A 22,354-nucleotide genomic window follows, 5' to 3' on the forward strand; every position below is an offset into this window, starting at 1 on the left:
TCCTTCGGGCTTTTCCCTTCAGGGGTCGCCACAGCGAATAAACGCTCTCCATCTAACCCTGATCTCTGGATCCTCCTCTCGGCTCCGAGTGGCTTGGGAAAATAAATTATAAATATTTAATTGAAGTGTATTTCATTTGTGTTAATTCCATTTTTTAACTTTTAGTTCTAAGTTAGAAGATTATTGTGATCTAGATATATTAAATGGAATTATATTTATTATTTTTCGCCGCTCAAAATAACGTCACCCGCCAGCCGGTAAAGTCCCGATTTGCAGATGCTGTACGCAGAAGTTCAGGAGCAGAAGTCCCATAAACTAGGTAAAATAAATATTTATGAAGATATTTTGCAAATGCTCAGTTTTTATTGTTTACTGACAGTGATTTTTGTCCCGATTTATTTTTGAAATTCAGGTCGAGGCTCCTCTACACGCTCCGAAAGCTCAAAATGAGTTCATTACATAAATCAAATTTAATTTTTTCCGTAATACTTTGTGAATTTCAGAAGCAACACACCTCACACTTGTTTATACAAAGTGTAAAGGTAATAAAAAGCAATATATACAGTGGTAACTTTATTTTAGACGTCAAAAAGTTATTGCGGCTCCCGGTGTTTTCTTTTCCGAGGAAACCGGGTCCAAATGGCTCTTTGGGTGTTAAGGGTTGCCGACCCCTGCTATAGACCTCCAATTCCAGCGTCCGTCTACCCATATATTCACTCTATTCAGGTTTAATCACACGACGCATGTTAAATACAACCATCAGATGAATTGGAGTTGCATTTTATTTCCGTTCGTTTGCCGTCTCGAATAGAAAAGTGCGATTGCCTCATACGAGATGTGTACATTTTTCCATTCATTCACTTCCTGCATCCGTCGACCAATATATTCACTCCCCCTCCTCTGTGCATGACCCAACCATCTCCGTCTGGCTTCTCGGACCTTCTCTGCAAAACATCTGACATGTGCCGTCCCTCCGACGGACTCCTTCCTGATCCTATCCGCCCCGGTCACTCCCAAAGAGAACCTCCACATCTTCATCTCTGCGACCTCCAGCTCCGCCTCCTGTCTTTAGCGGTAATTATTGACCAAAATCCAGTCCCTTTTCTGTCTACTTGCAAGAACGTGAGCCGCTAAGCTAGTTCCCTCACACTGTTGGGTTCTTTGCCTTCAAGAGGTCAATCATCTCCATCTAACCTTCTCCTCTCACACCAACTCCTCTTTCCCTTCTTCCATACATCATCCTCTGGTCCTCCAGCCTGGCAGTTCCAACCTCCCATCTGGATCTCCACCATCCCTCCAAATCGTCTCAGTCTCCGGAACATCTAACACATTCCTGATGCTCTCCATCCTCCTCACTCCTGAAGAGAACCTCTGGCTGACGCTCTATTATCACACGCCACCCGTGATGTTCTCATATTACAATTGAGTAGAGTTTTGAAAAAAATCTGCACGGCAAAAAAAGAAAAAAAATATTTTACATATAACCCTTATTCTCGCATGCATGACGTTTCGGGCAAAAAAAAAAAGGCTCTTCTACAGATGCTTGCCGGCGATAGATATGTGTTAACAAATATGTTATTGTGGCGCCATTTTTTAAAAGAGAACATTGACATGATCATTCACATACCAATCTCTGGTAAGCATCTGCGGAAGATACTATTTTTTGCTCGAAACGTCGTGCAAGCGAGAAAGTGTTTTGTGTTACAGCGATCCCTCGCTATAACGCGGTTTACTTTTCACGGTTTCGCTACTTCACGGATTTGCATCGTGCATTGTGTTCTGCATTCCGATTGGCTAAAAAAGTCATTCCGCTTCTTCTCTACCTGTGCGTCAATAACGTCGCAGTTTAATATGTACACGTACGTAAAACAGCTTGCCAAATTTACATTACGTACGTGCAAATTCCACTGCAATTTCGAGTTTCTCTAAAAGCCATAATGTTGACAAAACGCTCTGGAGCGACAAAAGCACCTTGCAGGGCCCAAAAGGCAGCAGAGGATGCTATCTATCGCAGATAAAGTTAAACTTCTGGACATGCTGAGGAAGGTAAAAGTTATGCAGCTGTAGGTCGGCATTAAGGAAGGAATGAATCTTCCGTTTGTTCCATAAATAAGGAAGAAAAAAACATAAGGACGACAGCAGCAATGTAAAAATAGAGTATTTAATTGTATCATAATTGTAAAAAAAAAATAAATAAAGGTTTAAACTTCACGGATTTTGCCTATCGCGGGTTCTTTTTGCGAAAAACAAGGCTATATTGTATATGTAAAATAAATCATCTTTTCTTTTTGGAGCATTTTTCAGTGTGCGGGTTTTTTTCAAAACTCTACAAAGTCAATTTTTTTTTCGATCCAGCAGCCATTCCTAACTGGGCAGCGGATGTATGCGTGTTTTTCTTTTCTAACTCAACAGGCAAATAAAGCTGAGCTGACGTTCCAGCGTATAACCCCGGCCACCAGTGAGCACTAAATCAGGCTAATTTGAATAATTTAATAAAAATCCCAAGGTTTGGGGATTGTTGGCAGGGACAAACTCGCATTACAAATACAGCATCTGATTTATAAGACCATAATACCTTTTTAAATAATAATCATAATAAAAAAGGCAAAACGTTGATGTCTTATGAGTCGTCGCCGTTGACATATAATCAATTTTTTAGACCGCCGAGCAGACACGGGATTTGAAATATAAAATCAATAACAAGCCTCTGTTTTGGAGCTCGTTGTCGTTTAATTTGTACGAAATGCCTCACGTGACTCGGCGTCCTCAGCGGGTAACACCTGCTCCTCCCCGCTCATCAGAACCACACATTCACCGGGGGCTCGCACCGCCGCCTGCCACGTCGACATGGCAACAGGCGGCTCCTGGCAAGGGAAGAGGGCTCGGTTGTTGATGGGCGAACCGGCGGTGTAGACGCAGTCCCTGGGAGGGTAAACAATGGCGAACTATAAACAACCTTCGTCTCGGCGTTCAAAGCATCCAACAAATACACAAACCAACACGTCTCCGCACTGAATGGCCGCGGGCATGAATTTTCTTTTGTAAATGAATAAGTCTGCGTTTTTCTCTTCTTACATAGCGAGCTCTCGCTATCGGTGAAATAGCAGGGGTTTTTAAAATAATCAGAAAGGGGGTCTGATCACGACCTGCCGTCCTGGTCTTTGGTCCAGCTGACGGAGCCTCCCGTCGGCCGGGTCTCGTAGAAGATCCTCAGAACCCGGGGAAATTCCCGCGGGGAAGAAACCCCCGGCTTCCGCACCCGTAAACTCCAGCGGTCGGTCCGGAAACACAAGGGGGAGTCGGCCGGCGCGCGGCTACACAACCAAAACAGTCGGTGCTGCTCCCTCCATCGGGTCGAGGGCGTGGAGATGAGGTTCTCAATAAGGGATGTGCGCGAGTGATCGGAGGAGGTTTCCGCCGGATGGCTCGATAGCGCGGACAGGATATCCACCGCTTCCACCTTCGACACAGACAGGTCGCAACAGTCAAGGACGAGAATGAAATCGGCATTTTCAGGCTCCTTCCGGCCCCCGGGCTCATCGTCCTCGGCTCCGGACCGATCCTGACGTTCCGGACCGGCTCGATTATCGATTATCTCCCACAAAGACTCCTCACGTCGCTCGGCTTCTTCTTCGGCTCCCTCGTCAGTCCCGCGATCGTTCCCGCCCTTCCTGGAGCGTGGCTCCAGGAAGACAACAACGCTGCCGCTGATGACCTTCCTGTCAAAATGGACGGTCAGGTCTAGTGCGAAGTGCCTGACTAATATTTGGTTGATATTGGCGCAGAGCGGGAGGTCGTGCGGGTCGTGATCTGCGTCGTGTTCTTCCTCCATGTTGTCTTTTTCGAAGGTTTCTCAAAGGGTGGCCGAGCCTGGCGGAAAAGATGAGATGTGAGAATTTCTTAGAAGTATTTGTGATTAGCATCACAACGCTGTTCCCGTTAGCGCTTTTGCTAATAACAGTCATTTAATCGTATGAGACAGTGGGGAGACCAGCGATGCTGAGGTCTAGAAACAGCGACATTGACCAAAATACAGGAGGCAGAGCTGGAGGTCGCGGAGATGAAGATGTTGAGGTTCTCTTTGGGAGAGACCAGGATGGGTAGGATCAGGAGTGAGTCCAACAGAGGGACGACACATGTTAGATGTTTTGGAGAGAAGGTTAAGATGGTCGGGTCATGTACAAAGGAAGGATCGTGAAGGTATTGGGGTGTCAAACTTGTTTTGGTGGGATATCAAGGGGGCCAAACCAGTAAAATCATAGCATAATTGCCTAGAAGTAACACTAAGTCCAGATTTTTCCATTGTTTTTGTGTAAATGAGAACCGGTAAATGATAATCTTTATGTTTGTAGTTTATATGAACTGTTCCTTTAACCCTTGTGCGATCTTAACATTGTGTTTACTCCCCTTGTCCTACGGGTCAAAAATGACCCATAAGACAATCTTTGTACCCAAGTGGTGAACAGCCCACATGGAAACATAAACAAAAAAGAAGTATCACTTTTTCTAATTATGGGGTCTCTTTAGGAAAAGTCATAAAATTTCAAGTTGGAAAAAAATAGGTTAAGGTGTTTTTTCTCCAGCTAAACATGGTAGTGGGTCACTTTTGACCCGCAAGACAACACAAGGGTTAAAAAAAAAAACATGACAAACAACGTGAGATTAATTAAGAAAAGTGCAATTTCAACAACATTATTCCTCAGCTCTGTCTTCTCAGTTCTCTGTGCATTTTGTTGTATTTTTCAACATGACGAGTCTCGCAGCGGCACCAAAGCCTGCTGCATCCACACCAAGCATACGGGTTTCATATTAACCTCAACAAATAAATAAGAAGTGGTCCATTTTCCTTGGAAAACCCTACACTCCATGTCCAAGTTTCTCTTTCTTAACGACAACATCTTCCTGATGACGGTGTCAGGGCCGACGGAAAAGTGAGTACATTTCTAACAAAAAGGCAAAATGCTATTTGCAGACCCGGGAGCCTCATTTGTGGCCATCTGCTGTAAGTTCTGAGTTGCACCATGTTGCTAACACTGACAAAAACAGCATGCAACTAGGAGACAATATAGGAACCGAAAAAGTAGTTCATGATTATTTTATGTGTTTTTTTCAAATTGTCGATTTATCTCACGGGCCAGATTGGACCCCCTGGCGTTCCGGTACCGGCCCGCGGCCCGTACGTTTGACACCCCTGATCTAGAGGAAGACCAAAGAGAGCATTGATGGACGTAGTGAGAGAGGATATGAGGGTATTTGGTGTGAGAGGGGAGGATTCAAAGAATAGGGTTAGATGGAGAAGGTGGATTCCCTGGGGCGACCCCTGAAGGGAAAAGCCCAAAGGACAAGAAGATTTGTTCATTCATACATTTATTAGTTGTCGATAGCGCTTATACTACGATCAGAGTCGGGGGGGAGGCGGGGTTCATCCTGGACTGATCGATCGCAGCACCTCATATCGACGCATGCAACCATTCACTCACTCCTCCACACTTCATCAAGCCACAAACAACCATTCACCCTTTCATTCGCAAGTTATATAGAGACATAAAACTATTCAGTCTTATTTATACATAAGATAGACACAACCATTCACTGCATCATGCAGATACTCCTATTTTATGTACGTTATATACCGTGAACTTTATTTTTAGCAATTTCTTTTGATCTTAACTGTTCTTTTTATTTTATTTTTATTATTCCTTTCTTTTATTCTTTATTTTCATACAGATAGGTGTAAAACATTCACCCTCTCATTCATATCATGCAGACACGTGCAGCCATTCGTTCTCTCATTCACAAGTCATATCGAGATATATATGCATCTATATTCATATAGATGCATCAACCGGTCATTCTTTTATTCGCAAGTCATTTTGAATAAAAACGACCATTCACCCTCTCACACGAAAAGATGCATCGGTTCATCTGGCGCGTCAGTTTTCTGTCCCTTCAGGATTTGTTTTTCCATCAGGTTGGATGGTTTGCACGACTGACTCGCAGCAGACAATTTTCACCCGTTCGATTTGCAATGGGTCGTTGTATTTTGGCCCAGCAAAGATGGCTTTTTTTCTTGTTTTTTACACCGGCCCCGCTGACCTTGTCGTTAAAAGCAATATTGTAAATGTATCCGTACGCCCGCACACATCGCATTTGCAATACTTAGGGAATATTTGATGCGGCAACAGGGAAAAGTACTTCTGAATTTAAATAAGCACTCCTCTTATATCCGGATGTGTTTTTCAGTATGGTATGTGCGTTGTGCAGTTTCCACGCTACGGGAACTAATAGATGATTATCTTACCCTCGGAGGACGAACTAATGATCGGCTCGGCGGTAACGTTTACTGCCTTTCTAGAGCTGGCTTAATAAACAGGAAAAAAGCCCTGGGTTTTACAGCTGCCAGGTGGGTTCTTTTAAGGGGTTCACCTGCGAGGTTTTCTCCATGGGAAGGAGATGGAGGACAAGGTCGATGACCTTGCATGCAGAACATCATTACAGTAAGTCAAATTATAATTGCAGCTTTTACTTTTGTTGTTTTTTCTTCCTGAGAAAAAGAAAATCACATTTCTAAACACTAACTCGAAATCATAGCTGTAATGTAAACAAATATAGCCTGTGAGTTTAAAGTGTGCTCCAGACAAAGACTTGATTCAAACTTTTCCGAGCCTGTCGACTCACAGTCACAAGTGGAACCGGGGATATCAGGGTAATTTTAAAAAACAGCTTTTCTTCGGTTATTGTCATCTAAACCGTCAGAACCAACGGCGGATGTATCCCCCAGACGTCCGGCGCCTAGCTACGGGAAGTGCCAAGAAAAACAAATGTCAACATACCGCTGAGCGTCACATTTACGCCTCGGCTGCGGGTCAACCGGGAACGGGTGTCGCGCTTTTATGACGTCAAGCGCCGGCGGTGAAATGTAGTTCTTTACGCCTTCTCGGTCCGGTCTCCTTTCGGCAAAATGAATTGATTCCGACCGTTATTCGTCCAGTTGAACACGAATACGTATTTATTTTCAGCGAGCCGTTGAAGATGTACGCCCGCGCTCGACTGGCTGCGGTGAATGGAGCGTGCCGTCGTCACGTCGCGGAGTGATGTCGTCATCAAAGCGCGTGACGGTGACGTTTTGTAGTTCTTTGTAGTTCTCATGTCGCACTTCCGCATCTAGCCCTCTTGACCGCTTAAATACATGTGTTGTGGTGACAATTTTAATTGTACATACAATAAATGATAAAATTAGAAGCATCCTCCTCATATTCGTCAGCGGTACATAATCAAAGCTCACTCCGGCGAATAGAGTAAAATAAATAAAATAAACAATTGTCACAGGCGCATACACTATCTTCAATTTTATTAGCCTATTCACAGCACTGTATGCATAATTGGTTAAATCCCTCTTGTCATAACACAACAGGCATGAACATGAAAAGTAACCGATGACAAATAATGCCGATTTCAGTGTTTGATGCCACCTACGTGCGGGTATGTTCCAGTGCCAATTTTCAGCAATACAATGAAAGCATCTAAAGTGAGCATACGTTTTTAATAGAGCATTTTAAGTTACATATTAACCTTTGTAACATTTCATTTTTATTTAGCAATTTTCTAAAAAAAAAAAAAAAGAAATTTACAACAGTCCATAATTTACCAATGTGCCTGGGAAACAGATTGTTTAAGAAGTCAATAATGATTTACACGACAATATAAACTCACTCTCCTAGAAATGCGACGCGCGCGAGCGTCAAGGAAACACGACGTGAGCAGCAACGTGACAACAGTGAAATGAGCTGTCTGATGGATCTCAGTAATAGAGTTATTAAACGAAATACGGTGGCAAATTTCATTCATGGAGTGAAGTAAATGATTCACATCACAAAGTGAGTTGCACCGAGTGACTTTTCAAAATATTGTATCAGTTGCTAAATAATTAAATTTGGCACCGTGGAGCTAAGAAAGTGGTACTGGAATATCGACTGACGCTTACAGTACACTCGGCCGCGCAATCCTCCTCAGTCATTCCAATCAATACCATTATCGCCATTATCGAAAATACATATACACAAATTAAGATGCAAAATAGTTTCGTATTCCTCTGTAAACATCTTTGTAATCTATCGTTACACCCGCGCTACATACACAGTCTGGTTTCAGGGATTAAGCTGCATGCGGTGCAGAGCCTCCGTTTGTACTGACCAGAATTACGATATAAGTGCACGTGTATCTGCGACGTGGCCCGGGAATGTATGTCTGACAAGCAAAGGGAATGAGGCTCTGCAAAATGGAACACGTGGCATTCATGATTCCAGGAGGAATCCGCTCACACTCGTACTCTTCTAACTGGCACGTCACTCAGATGGGGGGAGTTTCCGGGGCGTTTTAGAGCCGAACCGAATCCTACGCCGTCATCGCCCGGCTCAAAATATTCCCGCTTAAAACTCTTTCGCGTGCAAAGACCCCCCCCCTCCCTGTTCGCGCATTTTCACGCGTGCACGCAGGACGTCAGCGTTATTGGCACAAACACAGGTCCCGGGCCAGCAAGGACCTCCGTAGAGGAAAGGAACTCCAGTCTGCTTCTTCACCAACCCAGAGGAAACAATCGCAGCATTGTCAGGACTAGCCGTTATCTTAAAAAGAGAGAGAGGCAGGCAGAAAGAAGAGATAAACAGAGCAGGAGCGTCCTGGGACTTTACAGTAAAATGTCCGATTGGGTTGTCTTCAGCTGCGAACAGATGACCCCCTTTTTTTTTGAGCATAAAAAACACAGACGACATATAAACGTCTCTGGATTTTCGAGAAATGAATCCACCACGTGCTACGACCAGGCCGGTTACAGATGTACCGGCGCTTTTCCTTTCGCTGTTCCTCTAATCTCCTGTTTCCGCTCTTGGCTGCGCGACAGCATCCACCTTCCTCTTCGTAGCGCTGTACGTCAGATGTGCAGTGGCAACTCAAGAGATTTCCTCCTGAGCTCTGCGGAAACTCAGACGTTTGAAGGAATCCCTGAGAGAGGAGGAGACAGCGGACAGGGACGAAGATGAAAACAGAAGTTCATGAACGGATGAAGAGATGACGGATAAATGGCGACAGAGTCCCGGGCACATCGGCAGCTTCTTCAACCCCAATCCAAAAAAAAAAAAAAAAAAAAAAAACTTGTTTTCCATGTAGATTGAAGAGTGGAAAAGATGTTTATTGGTCTTTATCTGTTATTGACGGTGTGTGATTATTAGCCCGCGGTAGGTATATGTGTGTGAACGAGAGGAACTCAGGTGGAACGGTGAGGCTACAGGGAGTGGAGATCAAGAAGCTGGAGGATTTCAGGTACTTAGGGTCAACTGTCCAGAGCAACGGAGAGTGCGGAAAAGAGGTGAAGAGACGGGTCCAAGCAGGTTGGAATGGGTGGAGAAAAGTGTCAGGGGTACGAAGAGATAGAAGACTATCGGCCAGAAGGAAAGGAAAGGTGTACAAGACAGTGGTGAGACCAGCGATGATGTTTGGACTAGAAACTGTTCCAATGACCAAAAGACAGCAGGCAGAACTAGAGGTTGCAGAGATGAAGATGTTGAGGTTCTCTTTGGGAGTGACCAGGATGGAGAGGATCAGGAATGAGTCTATCAGAGGGACGGCACATGTTAGACGTTTTGGAGAGAAGGTCAGAGAAGCCAGACTGAGATGGTTGGGTCATGTACAGAGGAGGGATAGTGAATATATTGGTAGACGGATGCTGGAATTGGAGCTGCCAGGCAAGAGTTGTCGAGGAAGACCAAAGAGAAGATTTATGGACGTAGTGAGAGAGGATATGAAGGTAGTTGGTGTGAGAGAGGAGGATACAGAGAATAGGGTTAGATGGAGAAAGTTGACTCGCTGTGGCGACCCCTGACGGGAAAAGCCGAAAGAAGAAGAAGAAGAAGGTTTCAGGTATGCTTGAAAGCTCTGCAGCGAAAGTGCTCGTCTGCGAATTCGATTTTGGGGGGGAAAAAAAAAAAAGAACGATCGGTTGAAAATACGAACCGCGGTATTGAAAAGGGCGACCTTTGCACTTGTTCCGGGGGAAAACGCTATTTATCGATACACGAGGGAAACCGAGCTATCGGTCGGATAGGGGTGACACAGCTCGAGGTTTGTTTACCTGTTCTCCAGCCGAGGCCGGACGATGGGCTTGTAGAGCTCCGGGATCTTCCTCTCCAGCATGGGCCTCAGGCTCTCTCTGAGTCGGTTGTAGTTCTTCTTCAGCTCCTGCTGGTACGCTTTCTGGTCCGCGGTGATCAAGTGCTTGTTCTTCTCGACGGCCTCGCCACATCTGCGCAAAGAAGAGGGGCTTACGATGCCATCGAGTCGACTATAAATCACAATGTACCCCTTAACCTTTTGTGTACCATTTAGCGACCGTTCTCTCGGTGATCCCTCCCTTCCCCGATACAGAAACCGCCGTTTGACGTAACCTCTCGATGTAAATTAGATCTTTTACGTGCCAACAAAATCTAAATAAGCGAACAAAGAGCGCGTCTGTGAGCGCCTCTCGTAACCCCCCCCCAAGGGGTGTTTCCATGCGCCCTAACAAAATAGGATATACTGTACAGGCCCTAATATGCGGTTTGAATGGAAAGAGGAAAATCTGTGTTGATAAGGGAAAGCGCCACGAGCTGTAAACCAATGGAAGGACAGCGTTCAGGTAACGGGGTCTGCAGGCGGCCCCCGTATCGAGACGTACGGGCCCACCGACAGGAAATCAGGGAGACTCAGATGATTGCAAACACATGTCAGAGTCGATTTCTCAGCCCTTAATGAGGGGAGCATGGAAACTGTGTCGTCTTCTCAGCAGGCTGGCCGGCGGGCACCAGAACTTCACACGAGCGAAGGATTACCCGAGCAATTGGACAAAAACACAAGTCGGCAGATATGTGTCGCCGAAACGCAAAGAGGAAATGGGATGAGTGTCTTCTCCGTTGTAGTGTGTTTACCTACGGTCACATGCATCCTGGTATTTCTGAAACTTCACCTTCTTACGACGAGGAACATTTCGATGAGCCAAAGAATGGGTGCGGATCTACTAGAAGTACCGTAATTTCCGGACGATAAGCCGCTACTTTTTTCACACGCTTTAAACACCACGGTTTAAACGACGACGCAGCTAATTTATGAATTTTTTTTTTTGGGGGGGTGGAGGCTAGAGAGCTTCTTGGTGCCAAAACATTTACCCCCGTCACATCGGATCAATGAAATGACCTTGAAATTAAGAAGTTTTTCAGTTGCGACACCGAAAAAGACGACGTTAATGGTTTTGGTGCGCAGGAAGAAGACCAAGATAGCGATCAGCTGGAGCGGGGATAGAAAATGGATGGACTTTTCCTTGTGTTATTTATTATTCATCATTTTCATCAGCCGTGTACGTATTTGCGGATGTTACCGGTATGTATTTAATTAAAGGTATTTAAAAAAAAAAAGGTTAAATATCTCATGTTAAACCGCGGACAGCTGAAGCCTATATATGTACAAATATATTTATTTAGTTATTTTTAGCCGGTGCAGCTTATATTCAGGCGCGCTCAATACTCCATTGTTTTTCCTTTGTTTTTCTTGAGGACTCACTTCCTGCTTATTTTTATTTATTTTATTCTTTGCCATTGTCACTCAGTAAATGTTGTTGTTTAGTTTTGGGTGTTTTAATCTTATTTCCCCCGTTCTGTTGTCCACTGTTATCCTTGATGTTGTTGTTGTTCTCTCTGCTCTCTATTTACTTATTTTCGAAAATCGTCTCTCTATATTCATATTCATATTTATTTCATGCTGGTGTGACAAAATAATTTTCCCTATGTTGGATCAATGAAGTTTAAAATACGGAATGCGTGAATTTCAGGACGAAAGGCATTAGTACAACTAGATCTGCTGATGTTTTTTTTTTATAAATCCGTTCATTCATTCATGATCCAACCCGCTTATCCTGTAATCACAAGGGAGGGGGGGGGGATGAAACCTATGCCAACCGTCATTGGACGATCGCGAGGTCACATGTAGACGCACAAACGTTCGCACTCTCATTCACACGAAAACGGAAACATTTGCGTTTCTGCTCGCGTACATATTTGTGTTTATTACTTCATTACCATTTGAGGGATTTACTCACAGTAAATGTGTAATAGCAGATGTAATATCAGCTCCGGACTGGCGTTCGGTTTTCGGTATGAAACAAATTCTGCCGCGACAGGAAGTGGACGTTCTGTTTGGGTTTTAACTCACGGATGTATGTTTTGATACGCGAACAACAGAATGGCTCCTGAGAGAGAACGCATGTCAGAAATACTTTCAACATGTGTTTAAACCCGACACGCCGTAAACACACGCCGTTTCCATTCTTCTAAATCCAATATTTATCATTTAGCTGACTTTGAACTGTGGTCAGCAGAAATCAACGTCATACAGAACATTGAACCTAATGGCCTGCTGGCTGCCAGCTGGAAAAATAAAATATCTATACACATATAATATGGTCTGTGTATATTCAACATATTTTAAGCTTATGAATTCAACTTTTGTTCTCTGATTAGCTGGGCGAGGGTCTCACTTTGGGGACGCCTCCCGCATGACCTCATCAAAAGCACAATAATCGTTACGCCGGCTGTGACTGACGGGCACTAATGAAACCTCCGCCTGGAGAGGGCGGGTCCTTCGTCCCGTATAATAGGCCGGTATTTCAGCGGTTGTTTTTCTGAAAAACAAGCTCGCCTCGGTTTCACTTCCGCCCGTAAGCCGCGGGGTCTGGTGAGACTCATCAGACAACTGGACCGCCGCTGCGCGAGTTGTCCTATTTATATGAGGACTATCTCGAAGCCAGGGGTCTCAAGGCCAGGTGGACTGCCAGGGCGGTTTTATGTCGTTTATGTTAATGGAAGCCATGTGAAGGACCCCATTCTCCTTCGGTGTTATCCCTTTGTGCATGGCGCCTTATTTCTGTCAGCGGCGACCACTTTCTTGCTATGGCAACACACTAAACCGAGAAGCCAGGGCTCCTTCACTGGTAAAGTGCTGGTGGTTTACAACCCCTGGAAGCCAACTAGCACTGAATGCCTCATTTACAAATGCCCCGAGGGAACGGCCAACATAGAAGAGGCCATTACACCAAACAGCCTCTGGCGCTCGTTTAGAGCAACAATGTAGCCCCTGCAAAACAGTTGCAGGGGCTACAATCTTTCTGGGCGCATAACAGCTTTGCGTAGGAGAGAGAGTGCAGAGCGGTCTTTATAGAAGTCGTCTGCTTACAAGGCACCATAACCTTCTCCAGGTTTATTGTGAAATTACAGTTTACCAGATGGCGTGCTGGAGGGTCCGCGCGGCGAGCAACCCCCGAGCAACCGCCGGCTGCTTTTCGAGGATATTTAGGGTTTATGGGTATTCGGGTTCGTCCTTCAGGTCAACAGGCTTTTTTTTTTTTTTTTTTTTTTCCCCCCATATTTCATGGGTATACATTAAGTTGGGGTAACTTTTAGAAATGAGGGTATTTGGCAACACTGACAACACTGAAACGGGACTTTCTTTCCTCACCAGCTTGTTGAGCCTGAGGTCAAAAGGTCAAAATCTTCTTATCTTGGCAACTGGACTGGAATTTCTTCACTCGGAGACGTTTCGCCCCTCACCCGAGAGGGTTCTTCAGTTCTAATGGCCCACGGGGAGTTTCAGAATATAACCTATTCCGAATATACCCTATTGAGGTCAATGGGCTCAACAAGCTGGTGAGGACTGAACTCGGACAATCTTGAATCGTCTAGGAGGTTGAAGGACAAACATGGAGCCATCCTTGACAATCCTTCCCACCCCCCGCACCTCCATTGGTGGCTAATGGGTAGCTCGTTCAGCAGAAGTGAACGTTTCAGACGCTCCTTCGCGCACGACTCTGACCGGTCGAAGGTGCGTCTGGGCTACCACCACTCACTACCTCACCCATTCACGCATCATCCCCTAATTCCATGTTTTTTATCCTCGTTGTCCTTCCATTCTCACCCTGCTTATCCATTTTTTCTCTTGCTGGTCTGTTTTTTTTTGCCCATTCTGATCATATTCTTATCCTTGCTGTCGTTGTTGTTGTCACTTGTTTCTTCTATTTACATGTCTCTTCTATTTTACCTTTATATTCATTGATATGATTACTGTTGCGCTGCTGTGACAACAAATTTCCCCGATGGGGATCAATGAAGTACTATCATATCTTATCTCTCAAGGGGACAATGGAGTAGGGACACTACTGTATTCCTATGTGTGGAATACACTGCTGACCTCGCTCTCACTTGGAGCTGTAGCTTGAGGAAGCATTTTTTGGAGGCGGCAGATGTTGCCAATTTCAACTCAGATTTCCATTTACGCCATCTGGTTAACATTGGTAAATCATCGGCGTAGAAAAGCAGTTGAGCCAGAGCTGTGGCACTATTGTACTTGTCAATGGGGCTAGCTTGAGGCTAGCATTTATGCTAAATGTTGTTGCCGCCGATTTCTTGTGTCATTACGAGTATTTTCTGCGCGGCATAAAAAGCAGCACCACCGGAAGTCAACATGGCGTGGGTACAACCAGGGAGAAGAATTTGCCGCCTAGCATCACCGCCTTTTTTTGTTAGCCGATTACCATCTGTTTGTTATTGTTCAAAATGGATCGCGGATCTCTGCAGCGGCATGTATTGCTGAACAACCATGGCGACGCAAAGCACGCATGGGAAGAATGCGGGCGGTGACGTACCACGATTGAAACGGACATACCCGTTAAAGAACGTAACGCGAGCACGAATGAGCGAGGGCGGGGATCGAGCCGAGGTGAAGGTTGATCAGGATCCAGAACCGCATTGCTGTTTTTTTTTTTTGCTTCCGCTGAGGTGAGGCAGGAAGACGTCCCATCGTACCTATTTGTACTATATTTAATCAAGATGCTAATTTGGAAAGTACAAAATTATGCTCGAGAAAAGGTTGTCCTGAATGTTCCCTATTATTTTTAGAAGGGCCCTTTCCAGAGGATTGTTATCCAGACGCTCCGGTGCCAGCGCTGGCCGAGGACGGGATAGAAAATAAACCCTTTTCTGAAATGACGGTAAATATTTGCCAACCTGCTCGTAGCAATCAAGGCGGGTCGAATGTGACACGGGAGTTAGAAAATGAAAACCACCTTTTTGGAGGCAAACAGCACATGCCCTCCAGATGAGAGCGCAGATACTGAAAGGCACACACACACACGCACACACACACACACACTGTATCAAAGACGTTGCTCTGGGTGGGGGATGACTTAAATTATACTCTGAATATTCAAAAATATAATGAAACTCTTGGGAACAATAGACCTTTGAAATTCAAAAAAGGGGAAAAAAAAAACAGCTCAGTCACGTGACGAGGCTGAGAGAAAAAAATGTCTAAAAAAAATAAATAAAAATAAAAAAAAAAACACAATGGTGAATTCCAATATGAATTCTCGTTTCTCCGACTGGTCACAGACATCTTGACTGCCGGCTTTCGGGTTACCCTTTTTATATTTTGACGGTATCACTTCCTATCTAGGCCATCCTGACTCCCCACCCCACCTTTCAAGTGTCGAAAAACTTCCAAAAACGAAAGTCTCTTTGAAGGGTTTCTCTGCGCTTGGTCCACAGGAGGAAAAAAGAAAGTTTTTTTAAGTTACAGCCATATTCGGTTGTGTTTTTTTTTTTTTTGTAACCCCGCTCCGGCGAGCCTCCTCTAATGACATCTCACCTCATTATAAACTCTTTGAAACACAGGCGCAGTTTATTGTGGTGACGGAAGAGTTTCGGGTCCGCCGGGATCTCATTCAGGAAGACCTGGGCCACCTCCAGCGGGCCCTGCGGAAAAAAAAAAAAGAAAAGGCGAAGTTAGCGAGACGAAAGAGAGATAAAAAGAAAAGATTGGAAAACGATAGGGGACAAAAAAAAAAAAAAAAAAAAAAAAACGGAGAGGAGGCCCAGGTTGGCGGCGGGTGCAGCCGATGCTGCAAGAGAACACGAGGAGCAGATCGAATAGCGCGCGGTCTCCTCCGCGGCTACCGTCGCCGCTAACCCGCTATGTATACACTCGCCCATTTGGCTCCCATTTGTAAGAGATCTTGTTATCCCGACTCATATTCATCATAAAAAACCGCGGCGTCTGCGTCACGACGGGCGCTGGCTGGCGTCGGGCCCCCGTCGCCGGGCCCCCGCCGGCTGATTACAACCCAGAGTTCTATGTTTACGGAGCTGCTCGGCATTAGCGCTGTGTATACAGCACATCGGGTCGGAGCGAGCGACCTGTCAGATTAGATGCTGGGAGATAAAGCGGGGCCGTGGGGGCCGCGAGGGGGCCGCGAGGGGGCCGTGGGGGGGGGGCGACGACCTGCGAGGGATCAGATGAAAGGGAGCGGCGGTCCGCCGTTGCGGCATGAAAGCGAGCGCGGCCATGAATTGACGTTTTAAGTAAATCAGGGGAAGGAGAAGGGAAGGATCAGGGCTGCGGACGTGGCGGACGCTTTGATGTGATCAGTCGTGTCTCCCACCTGCGCTCGCCGGCTACAATGGCGGCCACCAACGCCGCGATGGAACAAAAGGGGAAATTATTCCGTGTTTTTTTTTTTTTTTTTTTTTTTTTTTCCGTCACCTGGTTGACGGTGGCTCCCACCGAGCCCTGCAGCAGCATCTGGAGCATTTTGGCGTCGGGCTGCTCGCGGTGCGTGGCCACCGCCAGCTCCCGCGTCTTCTTCTGCATGTCCTCGATGGCCACCTCGATGGGAGTGAGGTCAAACTGCGGACGGGGGCCGGAAAGGGGACGATGTAAAAACGGCGTTTTTGGGATAATGTCAACTGCGGTTGGGATTCTGCGGCTACCTCCTCCTTCTGGATGACGTTGATGCGGGTCTTGATGTAAGGGAAGGCGTGCATGGTGGTGAGGATGGTCTTCCTCTTGTACTGTTCGTTGAGCTCCCCCCGCGGACGCCCGCTCTTGGTGAAGGGCGTGGTGTACATGAAGCGCCGCAGGTTGAAGTTCTTCTCGAAATTCGTCAGCCGGTCTTTCATCTCGTAGTCATCGAAGTAAGGCTCCACGAAGGTGATCTGAATATACGCCTGCGGGGGAGGGTGGAGGGGGGTTATTATTATTTATTCGTTTGTTATCTACGCCTCTTTTTTTTCCTTCGAGAGACATTCACCCTCTCGTAATAAGAATTTATCCTCGTTGAGTCCAACACTCGGACACAGTTGGAGGAGCCGGGAATCGAACCGGGAATGTTAGGTCCTAAAGACGACTGCGCTCCCTGTTTATTTATTTTATTTAGAAGTTTATTAGGACAGTGTACAATTACATAAAGCACAGAGGCAGAGATGTTTGTACCAGATTGTCGCTCATAGCTAATTTCCATCTGTAGTCCTGGGAAAACAATACAAATATAAAACTGTACAAATAGACAATATATATAAAATACACAGATAGGCAATAAAATAACTATACAATATATAAACAGGCAATAAAATATGTATTTTGCAAGTTGAAAATGCTATTGTTGTGATATTATTATTTTGGTCATCTGGCATTGTTAGCGTGAGCATGTTTGGTGCTCCAGAATCCAAATTTAACGATGGTAGTGCCTTGGCTTTTTATCAAGAATTTTTAGGGTTTAATTATTTAAGATCTCAGATATTTTAGGGTTGTTAGGTTAGCCTGAGACCAGGATGATATGCAATATAAAATATGGGATATGATCATGGCATCAAGGTAGGACTTTGCAGCTTCTGGTGAAAACGCCTTCCTGATATCTCGAAAGTGCGAAATGTTAAACTTCAAAGCATTACAGGTCTTTTTAATATGATTTTTAAAACTAACTGAAGGGTCCAATACGACACCTAGATATTTGACCTCTTCAGCGTTTTTGATCATACCCTTATTGACTTGAATATTTGGAAAGACATTCTGAGTTTTTTTAGTTTGAGAAATACATTGTGAGCGTTTTCTCAGTGTTCAATGCAAGGCAAGAGTTGTTGAGCCGCTCTAGTGCATTTGCCATCGGGATGGATAGTTTGGCGATTTAAGAATCCCGAATGAACCCCCGAGGTTTTTGGACAGTGGGAGGAAACCCACGCAGACACGAGGAGAAGGTGGAAACCCAACCGATCAGGAACCTTCTAGCTTCTTTTTCGAGCTAACCATCGCACGCGTCGCTATATTCGGCATCGTATTGTTATATAATTGCTGCTTCGGTCTCACCTTGTTGGGGTTGAGCTGCTTCCTGTCCACCGGTGTGGAGTCCTTGATCATCTCCAGAGTGTCGTCTCCGAAGCACTGACTATAAAAGTTCTGGGGGTGAAAAAGAGTTATTTCAGATTTCACCGTGAGACGTAATGAAGGATTACGGGTTGCCGGATTTAAGGGGTCGTTCAGCTCCGCGTTTGCTTTTCTGGACGCGGAACAGGCCCGTCTCTCACCTCCAGTCGGTGGGATATCTCAGGCAGGTGCGTGATCCCGGGCTCCTTGTAAATGAACTCCCGCTCGTCCAGATCCCCGAACTTGGCTCCGTAGAAACCCACGCGGAAGTAGGTCCCGAACATCCTCTTGTGACCCTGGAGGGGAACGATTTATCCGTCGATATAACCGGCGTCACGTCTGCCGTTTGTTATGTCCCGTTACGGTAATAGAATTATTTCAGAAAATAAATCACAGTTTAAAGGACAAAAAAAAAAAACACGTATTTTATTAACCAAATCATTCCCGATTCGGCTTCTGAGATGATTCCTTCCGGTGGATCCACCGCCGTTACCTTCTGGATGATGTTATCGAAAGCCCGTTGGAGTTTGTCGTGGGTGGACGCCAGCTTCCTGAAGTCCCTGTGGGCTTCCAGGATGGGTATGATGATCTTGTAGACCTCGTTCACCGCCTCGTACAGGCCGCCCTGACGGGAACGACACGGTTTATCCATACCGGAAGAAAACCGAGACTTCGTCCCGTAAATCCGGACGGTCGCCTCACGTTGCTGAAGAGCTCGGCCGCCTGTTCCAGCAGCCCCACCAGGCCCGTCTCGGTGAAGTAACGGCCCGAGCACACGCCGTCCTCGTCCGGGGACAGGATGTCATCCGACACCGCCGACTCCTCCAGCACGTTGGAAGAGATGCTCTGAGGACGGGAGCTCATCGATCAATTAGCCCTCTTAATCAAATAATCAATCACAGGGGGCGGTTTAAGAGGAAACCGTCCCGCGGCGGGAAGCGGAACGAATGCGACCGATGACCTGCAGCGGCTTGTACTTTCACACGGCCGTGTATTTATAGCTCTTCGATTGCGCCGTGGCCCCGGAGCGCTAACAGTTCGGGTTCGGGGAAGTGTAGCCACACACACTCACACACACACACACACACACTCTCTACCTGGAAAGTGACGCTTCCCACTGGAAGGTACTTGTGGTCCTCCAGCATGCTGAGGTACTCGGCCACCAGGGCGGCGGCGTGCACCAGACACATGGCGGACTCGGTGTAGCACTTCCTCTTGTTGTGCTTCTCCGCCATGTTCTGCAACCAGGTCAGACGGAGGTCGGGGGAAGTCTGATAGCCCTTCGCTATCCTGCAGGGGGGGAAGGGAACGGGGAAAAAAAAACGGTAAATCCGATATTTTGGGAGAAGAATGCGCTCAAACAAAGTGGGAGGGGTTACGGCGCTGTTTCGCGGCGGCGGGGAAAATGTGGGGAAAGCATTTCCTGTTTAATGGGACGCATGAATAACCATTAAAACCAACTTCATGCGCCGAATCCATTGGGTGAATGAGTTTATAATGCAAGCCGGTCACCGCCACGTACCGCGCTTATCAATCAATCGTGTATCCGGAGCGAGAAATGCCCCTGCGCGTTAATGATCTGTGTACTCGGTAGCTTTGAGATGAACGCCGGGGTGAGTCGAGGTGACTCTGCGTGTGTGTGTGTGTGTGTGTGAGCGTGTGTGTGTGAGGCCGGTGAGTCAGCGGCCGCAGCTGTGCAACACCCTCCGGGTACGAGGGCCAAAATACCAAACGACACAGGTAGGCAACGTCGGAGCGGGTCCAGGTGAAGTGGATATGCAGCGTTATGAATGGTCGCCCCTTTCATGCATTCACACACACACTCACACACACACACACTGTTTGCATTTGCATATACACAAAGCGAGATCAGAGGGCTAAACTGCTACCACATGGTTGCCATAGCGAGGGCGGTAAATAGATTCAAAACAACCCCGACCGCAGTGAAATAGGAACCAGCAGCGATGAAAAAAAAAAGAAAGAAAAAGAGAAGCCACAGGCTGATGAGTGAAGGAGGGAGGGAACGAGGACGGACGGAGGGCAGGGATGCCGGATCTCGCCGACGTTCGGGGTTCCTCACCTGTACATGAGGTCCATGAGCATCTCGGGGTCCTCCTGGAACTCCCTCATTTTCACCGTGTCGGACAAAATGCTGTTCAGGTTCCTGAGGAGCTCGTCCACCTGGAGATGGAGTTTGTAGTTACTGCTAACAGCTAAGACAATTTATATTTCATTATATTTTTTTATTCTTCCTCCTTTCCACTATTATCTATTACTGTTATGTTTTTACTTGAAACTCCGGCACAACAATTTCCTTCGGGATTAATAAAGTTGTTCTCATCTCATCTCTCAACCAGAGGCGTGACGTTCTCGGAGCGCCGGCGGTCCGATAGCGTCGGATAGCTTATCGTGGGAGGCGCCCGTACCTGCGAGGGCAGCTGGGTGCTCTGCATTTCGGTGTCCTCGTCGGCGTACGCCAGAATGGTGCGAAGCGAGCATCTCAGGTACTCCTCCTGGAAGTCCGAGGACTTGCCCACCAGCGACGCCAGGGACATGGTGACCTGCATCTTCACCCTGGAGAAGTTCTGAGAAGGACGCGGGGACGGTTAGCGTGAACTGTTGTATTTCTCTATATGACGGGTTGTAGGTCTCCATTAGAGGATCCAACTCCGCCGTCACGGTGCAGGATCGTGAAAACGACATGAAAGAATCTTTCGGTGTTTACTTTCAGGCGGTATTTTGGAGCGCCAGCGTTTCACCGTGTTGTTCTTCGAGAAGAAAAGACGGAGCCACGCCGAATTATGCTTTATAACGCGGGACGTTTCTCGCGAAGCTACGGTATCGTCACACCGCATTGGATGAACTTGTTACGCTCGTGACAAAAATAACATTCTTTTAAAGTAACCAGATATTTATATGATGTTTTGTTTTTTTTTTTTCCGCCCCATTCTGCTACTGCAGCCCGCCTGTTTTACATTCTCACATTTTCATCGTCGACTCGCACCGTGATCAGATTGCATCGGACAGAAATAATCATTCAAGGCGACGCTTTTGTTTCCGATCAAAGCTTCTATAAAATCGAAAGTTTACAGAAGAATTGGAACCCAGAGAGCAGGTATTAGCCTTGACTCGTGGCCGGGACTGATTGAAACTTCTATTTCTTTAGGACGATAAATTATTTCTAGAAAAAAGAAAAAAAAAACATGCACATCCTCTGGCCTGTTAGGGATGGGTGCTGGATCAAAAAAGTTTGAAAAAAAAAAAAAAAATCATCACAACCAAAAGTGCTCCAATACTAAAGATAATTCATCCTAGTATTTATTTTATTTAAATTAAATTAATTTAATCTATAATTATTTAAATTAAATTAATTCAATTTATAATTATCTAAATTAAATTAATTTATTGTAGTACAAAAAAACGTATTCTCGCATGCCGGTTCGAGCAAACATAGGCTTTTCCTCGGATGCTTTCCAGAAATGCGTTAGCAAACAGGTCATCGTGGCACCTTTTTTTCAAAGGGAATCAATTAATAACAAATAAATATGATCTATGATAAATTATTTCTAACACAGACGACGTCTTGGGTTTGAACCGTGTCCAGGGCAGTGAAAAAAAAAATATGCGATGTGTATCTTTGTGTGAAGCTGTAGGTTCCGCCCGTTTCTCTTAGAGATGCGGAATTGTTGAAAATAACAAGGCGCAAATTCACCCCTCCGATATTTATATATAATATCGTTGTAAAAGCGCTCGTGATACTCCTGCGGTCGTGTTTGTTTCTTCCCAGCGTCTCCACGCTTCGCACCACCTGTCCGAGATAACAGGCCTGACAAACGCCCCGTTTTCCCTTCCTTGCCCGGGCTTGTGTGTGTGTGTGTGTGTGTGCGTGTGAGAGCGGGTACGAGTGTGTGTGAAGCCCCATCTATCTCCAGCATGTCCAGCTAAGCGGGAAATGATCTCCCATTAGCAGAGACATAATCACCCATGGATCATCTCTACGGCCCCATTCTGTTCAACTGAGCATGGAGCCAGAGACTAACCACCCATCACTGCCCTCTAACATGGCATGTGTGTGTGTGCACGC

The 22,354-nt window shown here is 46.0% G+C and overlaps 2 protein-coding genes across 5 annotated transcripts in view; both read right to left on the minus strand.

Annotated features, from left to right (window-relative positions):
* aopep (aminopeptidase O (putative)) overlaps positions 1–7,029 on the minus strand; it is a 78,106-nt gene extending 71,077 nt beyond the window's left edge. The window contains exons 1-3 of the mRNA XM_086174043.1: positions 6,834–7,029; positions 3,147–3,870; positions 2,753–2,922 (exon numbers count right to left, since the gene is read on the minus strand). Of these exons, the coding sequence (XP_086030169.1) occupies positions 2,753–2,922; positions 3,147–3,832 (856 nt within the window). The 5' untranslated portion in view covers positions 3,833–3,870; positions 6,834–7,029. The remainder of the gene's footprint in view (positions 1–2,752; positions 2,923–3,146; positions 3,871–6,833) is intronic.
* Positions 7,030–7,326: 297 nt separating this feature from the next.
* Positions 7,327–22,354, minus strand: part of dock8 (dedicator of cytokinesis 8) — a 65,817-nt gene continuing 50,789 nt past the window's right edge. For all 4 annotated transcript variants that reach the window (XM_086174042.1, XM_086174040.1, XM_086174039.1 and 1 more), the window contains 12 exons: positions 20,697–20,855; positions 20,351–20,451; positions 19,368–19,560; positions 18,973–19,116; positions 18,764–18,895; positions 18,432–18,566; positions 18,214–18,303; positions 16,842–17,078; positions 16,615–16,758; positions 15,721–15,827; positions 10,127–10,297; positions 7,327–9,000 (listed from right to left, as the gene is read on the minus strand). In XM_086174042.1, coding sequence (XP_086030168.1) covers positions 8,949–9,000; positions 10,127–10,297; positions 15,721–15,827; positions 16,615–16,758; positions 16,842–17,078; positions 18,214–18,303; positions 18,432–18,566; positions 18,764–18,895; positions 18,973–19,116; positions 19,368–19,560; positions 20,351–20,451; positions 20,697–20,855 — 1,665 coding nt within the window. In that variant the 3' untranslated portion in view covers positions 7,327–8,948. The remainder of the gene's footprint in view (positions 9,001–10,126; positions 10,298–15,720; positions 15,828–16,614; positions 16,759–16,841; positions 17,079–18,213; positions 18,304–18,431; positions 18,567–18,763; positions 18,896–18,972; positions 19,117–19,367; positions 19,561–20,350; positions 20,452–20,696; positions 20,856–22,354) is intronic.

This window comes from Fistularia commersonii, chromosome 26 (genome assembly GCF_037954325.1).
Source record: "Fistularia commersonii isolate RoL2024-O1a breed Wild chromosome 26, RoL_Fcom_v1.0, whole genome shotgun sequence".
NCBI lineage: Eukaryota > Metazoa > Chordata > Actinopteri > Syngnathiformes > Fistulariidae > Fistularia > Fistularia commersonii.